We start from the raw sequence: 9124 nt of genomic DNA on the forward strand, positions 1-9124 counted from the left end.
GAGATGTGTTCTCTGGTGTGTGGATAAGTTCAGGTTAAACGAACGAGAGATTTAAAAACAGCAGACATGGCTGGAAACGACACGCTCGAAGCCTGCTATAAAATCAACCAGGAGTTAACGCACGACTTACTGCCGCCCGTCTTCGTCACCGTGTTCGTCGTCGGGACGCTGTCCAACATCTGGGGGCTCCGGAGCGTGTGCGCCAGTTGGCGCAAAATCGGGAGCATCAACGTCTTCATGCTGAACCTGGGGGTGGCGGACCTGCTGTACCTGGCCACCCTGCCCTTCCTCGTGGTCTACTACGCGTACAAGAGCCAATGGCTGTTCGGACATATTTTCTGTAAGGTGACGCGCTTCTGCTTCAACCTCAACCTGTACGGCAGCATCGGCTTCCTCACGTGCATCAGCGTCTACAGGTACCTGGGCATCGTGCACCCCATGTGGGTGATGGGTAAAATCACCAGCCGCCACTCGCTGGCCGTCAGCGCCCTGGTCTGGCTGCTCGTCATCATCCAGATCCTGCCCGACATGTTCTTCGACAAGAACGATGGAAATCCGAACTCGTGTTATGACACCACTTCGTCAGAGCAGATCCGAGGCTACCTGTCGTACAGCATCGGCTGGACCGTCACGGGGTTCGTCGTGCCGTTGCTCATCATCCTGGTCTGTTACGGGCACGTCGTCGTGGTTCTCGCCACGAATGCCAACGTCAACCCGCTGCTGAAGCAGCGGTGCTTGAAGCTGGTCGTGATTCTGGTGATCCTCTTCTCCGTCTGCTTCATCCCCTACCACGTGTTTCGAAACGCCAACCTGATGACCAGGATTATGAAAGAAGCTGGGGAATGCCACCCGAGCTTCCGTGGCATCTACATCGCGCATCAGGTGGGCAGATGCCTGGCGTGTCTGAACAGCGCCTTAAACCCACTCATTTACATCATCGGGAACGACGAGTTCCTCATGAAGCTCCATCACCTCAGCGGGCGGGCCCGGCGGTCTCTGGCCGGCCTGACAGGAGCCGTCATCTACCGCAAACCGCTGGTCGCAGACCCGGATTCGCCGTCGGAGACTCGCGTTAGTAACTCCGAGCTGATGAAAGGATGAGACGCACGATCGGGTTCACTCTTATCGTGCACCGCCAGAACTCTCACATTGCCGGGAACAAAGTACAATGATGCCCGATGATTAGCAGGATATAAAGACTATCTGCCGTAAGTCATCGGGTCGCCAAGGTGTCAGCACTCTGCGTCTGCTGCCCGTTAAGACAGATGTTGTTATTTGCAGCTGGACCTCATGTTTACATCTCATGTCTTGTCACCATTGTACCGAGGTGCTGTTCATATTTTGCACTTTTTTTATGCCTTGCTGTATCCTGTGATTGCTTTGTGCAGAGGAAGTCCCGGTCACGTGCTGTGCTTCAGCACCTGTTTGTACCTGCAGACATATTGCACTGTACTTTACCTTTGCACTGTTACAGGTGAAGCGTTTGACATGTCCCGTGGTTTATGGAACTGACATCACATCGTCATATTGTGCACTGATTAACAATATAGGCACATTTCCTTGTATCTTTATATCTAGGACCAACCAATTGCAACCAATAATATCATGACATCCATCAATCAATGTGTAACTTTTAGAAACAACAGAGGTGTATGTTGAGCCAAAGTCGTCTGTGGCTACATTCTAAACCCGCACACTTTTTCTTGGTCCAATCGAATGCAAAGGATTTGATTTAAATCCCAATTCTTACTACACTGCTCAAATATTCAGTTTCACTGGGTGAAATGAAATTGACTTCATATTACTTTAATTAAACCATTTGGCAGTACCTCTACCTCCCACCAAACAGTGTTGGCCCCGGATGAATAGCTGCAAGAGGACACTTCAACCCAGTTTAGAGCGAGCAGGGTCCTCTGGTGAGGACAGCTCAGAATATACGAAGACAAAAATGGAAAGGGTTCTGATAACTAAATACATATCTATAAAACAAGGTATACTTTGATATATATATATATATATATATATATATATATATATATATATATATATATATATATATATTATATATATATATATATATATATATATATATATATATATATATATATTATTTCACTCCTGCCAATAGAAAAGCATTCTCTTTCTTTCGGTCTTTGCCCACCTTTCCTGGACTGCCACCGCCCGTTTTGTACACATGAATTTTCGTGACACCTGTGGAACTTGACTTTTGAACACAGGGAAAACAAATTAAATGTGAAATACAAAGAGACTCTTTGCACCAACACAATTAATTAACAATTGTAGACGTCTAATACAGCTTTAAAGAAATAATCATCAGAATTCATCCAAAAGAATGTTTTAGGTGAAGTATTGTCTACCCTGACTCAGTCAAAGCAGCTGTGCATGTACAAACACACAAACTTTGTCAATGTATTTGATAAAATAAAAGAGAGCAGATAATATTTTCCCGCTCTAATGAGCCAAGTGCTGTTTATGAAGACACCCAGTATGTTTGGGAAGGTATGTACATGAATAATTCCCAACAGAGTGCTCTCATCACTTATTGTTTTTTTCACAGGATTGTGTATTTTGGCTCCGTATACGTGTGCAAACACACGCTCGCTGCCAGATGATTGGTTATTAGTTATGGTTTAAAGCAGGGGTCTCAAACTCCCGGCCCGCCATGTCATTTTATGTGGCCCGCGAATCCACCAGCAAAAAAAAAAAGTTAAATTTTTTTTTCTTATTTTAAATTATTTAAAAGTGAGACTAATAATAATAAAAATATCCCTATTGTCGAAATTATGAGATAGAAAGGCGAAGTTATTCGATAGAAAGTCATAACTATGATAGAAAGTCATAATTCTGAGATAGAAAGTCAAAATTATGAGATTGACAGTCAAAATGATGAGATACTTAAACAGTCATAGAAGCAGCTCTTTGGCTTACTGTACATTTAACATGGAAATGTATTGTGAGCACATTGAAGACTACTTTAAACTGTGAATGCAGAGAGTTATTTAACAATATGGTACCAGTAGTTACATTTACAACCGGCCCTTTGCGGGCGACCATGATGCTGATGTGGCCCGGAGTGAAAATGAGTTTGAGACCCCTGATTTAAAGTCTACAGCAGACATGATTATATGATGAGTTTAACTAAATATGTGTCTGTACTGGCACCAAGGTTACATTTTGCATGTGCAGTTACTTTAGTAACGGCACTACTTCATGTTATAGTGTACGAAAAGACAACTGGGATGACATCATTGATGTCGATTACAGGTAAAGGTGCATGGTCATATTATCAGTGTCTGACATTAATAGCATAAAGAATATTTAGTTTGTATGTGTTTCACGATTGATGTCAAAACCTGAACTGTCAGGATATGGTATATATATAGATAGATAGATAGATAGATAGATAGATAGATAGATAGATAGATAGATAGATAGATAGATAGATAGATAGATAGATAGATAGATAGATAGATAGATAGATAGGATAGATAGATAGGATAGATAGGATAGGATAGATAGATGTAAACTTTATTTATCCCCAGGGGGAAATTTGTTTGTAGCAGCAGCAATTTACAGAGTAAAATAAAATATGGAATGCACAATATCTACAGTAAAATAAAATAACAGAGCAGATGTTGAATTGAAGGAATAGATTAATAAAAAATAAAAAAAATAAGCTAGAATAGAATAGAAAATAGAAATTAGTACAACAAATTTTTTATTTAAAATAAGTTGAGGAAACTTTGTTCCCTCGACTTGAAGTCAATGTGTTTTTAGATGTCTGAAATAAGGTCTTGCTGAAGAGATTTTAGCATTTTGTTCTGCAAAATATAATACATCAGTAAATATCCCTCTGGTGAATTTAGAAGCTTTTACGTGTACATGTCCCGTGGTTTATGGAACTGAGACTTTTGAGAAGAGCCACGTGTAACTGTTCCCTCAGCTCTTTTATTATAAGACAATAGACATGGATTTAATAAGGAACTGCAACAATGATGTAAGAAGTATTCACAGTGAAAGTACAAATACCACGCTGTAACAACCAGTACAAGTCTTGCATTGAGTGTTTACTTCAATGAAAGTACAGAAGTGTTATCAACAGAATGTACTCAAACACCACAAATTAAAGTACTCATTATGCAGAATGCCACCTGTCACAATGATTTATTATACGGTCACTGGTCATTGTTATGTGAACTGAAATTAATGCAGTCGTCCTGCTACACAGGTTCATATATTCAGGTATAGTTCAAACTGTTTCAGAGAGCTTTTTCAATTTATTATTACATATATAAATATAGGTTGTGGTATATTACCTGAAACTATATGTATGTTTGTAAACAGTACAATACTGTTTTGGGCTATAGCATAATGATATTGATCATTATAATAATGATAATAATAAGCGGATGGTTATTGAGAACACTTTGTTCTTTAATCCTCATGCAGATCATCATCTAATTGATCTTGATATATTCATCACATGAATATAAAGTAATGGAACTGACAGATTCCTGAATTACTGAATTGTTTTGACTGTTTGAAAATACAGCTGTTTCAAACAAATGACTACAAATGTTATTACCAAACTGCATTTATTCATTCTTCGCCCTTCAGAGTGAATGAGACGCCACCAACACATAAGTGTGGTAGCTCATCGGGCTCTCAGGGACCACATGTTGATCCGTGCAGGGACAGAGAGACGAAGGGGCTCATTGTTAAAGTGTTCAGAAGATGATCGATGTTTTTCAGGTACGGTCTTGATGTGCTAAACTGTGTCAAATAAATGCGTAAAAAAGCATAATAATTCCCTCCGGAGTGTAGTATAAAGTAGTAGACTATCACAAAATGGTGCAAGTACCTCAAAAGTACAGTGCTGACACACACATCCAGTCAACTATAGCAACACAACTCTGTATTGATTTAATATGCTTCCCTGTGATCTTAAACATGACGAATAATATCTCATCCACTGAAAAAAAAGAAGTATTTTCTGAATGCTGATAATAATAATAATAATGTTAACTCGAAAAAGCATTTTGTGCTGAAAATGCGTTGGAATGCTGAAAACTGAAATTAATCGCAAAAACATTGCTGAAAATAGATATCCAATTCAAAAACAAATTGCACAAAGCTTAATAATTCAAAAAGTTTAAAGATTACAAATATGAAAAGTCATATCACCCCTCTCCTGAAAGAGCTGAACATTTTGACATTTGAACAGTTTCTGTGGCTTAACAAAATTCATCAGTGGTGATATTTGTAGTAGTAGAAGTATTATTAGTAGAAGTATTAGTAGCATTGGAATAAATACTAGTAGTAGTGATATTTGTAGTAGTAGTAGAAGTTGTAGTTGTAGTAGAAGTATTATTAGTAGTAGAAGTATTAGTAATTAGAAGAAGTAGTAGAAGACGTAGTATCAGCAGTCAGTAATAGCTGTAGTATTGGTCGTAGTATTTAATATCACAGTAGTAGTAGTAGTAGTACTAGTAATAGCAGTAGAAGATGTAGCAGTAGTAGTAGTACTAGTAGCAGTCGTACTAATAGCTGTAGTAGTATTACTACTTTTAGTAGCATGAATGGCAGTAGTAGTAGTAGTAATAGTCGCAACAGCAAAAGTTATAGTGGAAGTAGTAGTCGCAGTAGTAGTAATACTATATTAGCAGCAACAGTAGTAGTTGTTGCAGTATTCATAAGAGCATTCATTTTTTTTAAACAAAAAAGCCTAATTTTGAGCTTGTTTAAATACAGTTAATCCATGGGGCTTTTATTTTGAAAGGGTGGTGCTGGGTGGGGGGGGAGAGGGAGAGGAGACATAATCATAATGTCTGACACACATAAACAGAGGTTATTAAATGCCTGGCTTCATCACAAGCATTTCAATTAGAATTCACTCTTTGGGGCTTTTATTTTGAAATGAGGTGTGTGTGTATGTGTGGGGGGGTCCTCTAAAAGTCTCTAAGACCTGAATGACTGTATGAGAGAGAGACACAGACAGGGAGAGAGAGAGAGAGGAAAGAATTAGTGAGAGAGAGAAGAAAGAATTAGTGAGAGAGAGAAGAAAGAATTAGTGAGTGAGTGAGTGAGTGAGACTCTGATATCTCTGGCAAACTTTCTCATTTGGAGATTCTACTATGTTTTATCTTTTACAGCTTACATGACTATTGTCCCGCTCTGCCATGTCTTTCCTCGTCTCTCCCGCGGTGTGTGTAAATGTCACTCGAATCAGGAAACTTACCAGAATACTCATATCTGATTGGCCGAGCTGCAACACGTAACAGCTGCAAGAAATCATGTGTGTGCGGCTTTTATTTTAAAATGGGGTGTGTGTGTGTGGGGGTGGGGGTCCTCTAAAAGTCTCCAAGACCTGAATGACTGTATGAGAGAGAGAGAGAGAAAGAGAGAGAGAGAGGGGAGTGCATGTGTGTCTGTGAGTCTGTGTGTTTATCAACATCACTAATTGGCTCAATCGCAAACACCTGTGTGCCTGAAGCCATTTCATGGACATAAAACAGGGAAACACCTCTCAAACAAATCATCAAAACTCACATAACCGTACCTCTTATTGCTCCGATATTAATAATTGAGAGGAAGGATAACTTGAGAAACAGATCTTGTAAAAATTGTGTCTGTAGTGTAAAAAATGTGGCTTAACTGGCAATCTAGAAATAGGGTACTGTGTTCTGTGGAAGATGTTTTTGAAGCAAAATTTAACATTGGTCTCTATGGAGCAGAAAGTTGGTTTTCCTCTCAATTAACGGCTTCTGTGTCAAATGTGTAAATCTGTGGGATTCCACAGTCATTTTTCTACGAAAGGACAAGATTAGCTACTTCTACATTCAGAAATTATGCATGAAGAGTGAAGATTGTGGACACAGTGGCAAAATACAAATGTTTTTTTCACAAGAATCTCAAGCTGCTCTTCACTCTAGCGGTGACATCACGCACTATAAGCTGCGCAATACACATCCATTATAAAGTCAGAAAAGGGCTGAAAAATCATAAAACTTAAATTGCTGCAGTTCAAAAAGTTTAAAAGATATCAAAAAGCTAAATCATGTTGGCAATAGTTGAGGGTTTTCTCAACATTTGAAAGTTGAAATGGTGTTTGTAGCTGAAAGTATGAGGAAGTTGAAGGATTTGAAAGTTGAAGAAGTTTAAGAGGATTTGAAAATATTCTCCACAGAGATCCCATTGAAGATAAAAAGCTTAATAATTCAAATAGTTTAAAGGTTAGAAATATGAAAAGTCATGGCACCCCTCTGGTGAAAGAGCTGAACATTTTGATAGTTGAATGGTTTCTGTAGCTTAACAAATGAAGGAGAAGAAGAGGTGGGACGGAAGAAGACACAAGAATCTCAAGCTGCTCTTCACTCTAGCGGTGACATCACGCTGTTAATGCTGTTATGCATTCCAACTATTGTTCTTCGAATCTTTATTCAACTTCTATTTCTTCCGTCCCACCTCTTCTTCTCCTTCATTTGTTAAGCTACAGAAACCATTCAACTATCAAAATGTTCAGCTCTTTCACCAGAGGGGTGCCATGACTTTTCATATTTCTAACCTTTAAACTATTTGAATTATTAAGCTTTTTATCTTCAATGGGATCTCTGTGGAGAATATTTTCAAATCCTCTTAAACTTCTTCAACTTTCAAATCCTTCAACTTCCTCATACTTTCAGCTACAAACACCATTTCAACTTTCAAATGTTGAGAAAACCCTCAACTATTGCCAACATGATTTAGCTTTTTGATATCTTTTAAACTTTTTGAACTGCAGCAATTTAAGTTTTATGATTTTTCAGCCCTTTGCTGACTTTATAATGGATGTGTATTGCGCAGCTTAGAGTGCGTGATGTCACCGCTAGAGTGAAGAGCAGCTTGAGATTCTTGTGAAAAAAACATTTGTATTTTGCCACTGTGTCCACAATCTTCACTCTTCATGCATAATTTCTGAATGTAGAAGTAGCTAATCTTGTCCTTGTCGTAGAAAAACTACTGTGGAATCCCACAGATTTACACATTTGACACAGAAGCCGTTAATTGAGAGGAAAACCAACTTTGTGCTCCATAGAGACCAATGTTAAATTTTGCTTCAAAAACATCTTCCACAGAACACAGTACCCTATTTCTAGATCGCCAGTTAAGCCACATTTTTTACACTACAGACACAATTTTTACAAGATCTGTTTCTCAAGTTATCCTTCCTCTCAATTATTAATATCGGAGCAATAAGAGGTACGGTTATGTGAGTTTTGATGATTTGTTTGAGAGGTGTTTCCCTGTTTTATGTCCATGAAATGGCTTCAGGCACACAGGTGTTTGCGATTGAGCCAATTAGTGATGTTGATAAACACACAGACTCACAGACACACATGCACTCCCCTCTCTCTCTCTCTCTTTCTCTCTCTCTCTCATACAGTCATTCAGGTCTTAGGGATCTTTAGAGGTCTTTCCCCCCCCACACACACGCCATTTTAAAATAAAAGCCCCAGAGAGTGAATTCTAACTGAACTGCTTGTGATGAAGCCTGTCATTTAATAACCTGTTTATGTGTCAAACATGATGATTATGTCTCCTCTCCCCCTCCCTCCCCCACCCAGTCCCCACCCTTTCAAAATAAAAGCCTCATGGATTAACTGTATTTAAACGTTTCGCTCAAAATTAGGCTTTTTTGTTGAACTAATGAATGCTCTTACTAATACTGCGACAACTACTACTACTGCTAATATTTCTAGTATTACCACTACTACTACAACTTTTGCTGTTGCTACTATTACTACTACTGCTACTGCTATTACTGCTGCCATAAATATTATTACTACCACTACTGCTATTACTACCACTACCACTACTATTATTACTGATACCACAACTGCTAATACTGCTATTCCTGCTACTACCAGTACTAATAACCAGTACTAATACTACTACAGCTATTAGTACGACTGCTGATACTACTACTTCTACTACTTCTAATTACAAATACTTCGACGACAACTTCTACTACTACTGCTACTACAACTATCACTACTGCTACAACTAGTACTTGTTCAAATGCTACTCATACTGCGAATAATACTTATACTACTACTACAAAAAA

General features: G+C 38.7%; 1 protein-coding gene across 1 annotated transcript; it reads left to right on the forward strand.

Moving 5' to 3' along the window:
- The first annotated feature begins 20 nt into the window (after nucleotides 1-20).
- LOC306775850 (P2Y purinoceptor 1-like) lies at nucleotides 21-1914 on the forward strand. Its single transcript, XM_079266387.1, has one exon. The coding sequence runs from the start codon at nucleotides 67-69 to the stop codon at nucleotides 1099-1101; it is 1035 nt and encodes a 344-aa protein (XP_079122513.1). The 5' UTR covers nucleotides 21-66; the 3' UTR covers nucleotides 1102-1914.
- Nucleotides 1915-9124: the final 7210 nt, after the last annotated feature.

The sequence above is a fragment of the Melanostigma gelatinosum genome (assembly GCF_949748355.1).
Source record: "Melanostigma gelatinosum genome assembly, chromosome: 3".
Taxonomy (NCBI): Eukaryota; Metazoa; Chordata; class Actinopteri; order Perciformes; family Zoarcidae; genus Melanostigma; species Melanostigma gelatinosum.

Bases quoted from the DNA above. Each gene is read 5' to 3' on its own strand.
- LOC306775850 (XM_079266387.1), top strand. From the start codon at position 67: ATGGCTGGAAACGACACGCTCGAAGCCTGCTATAAAATCAACCAGGAG.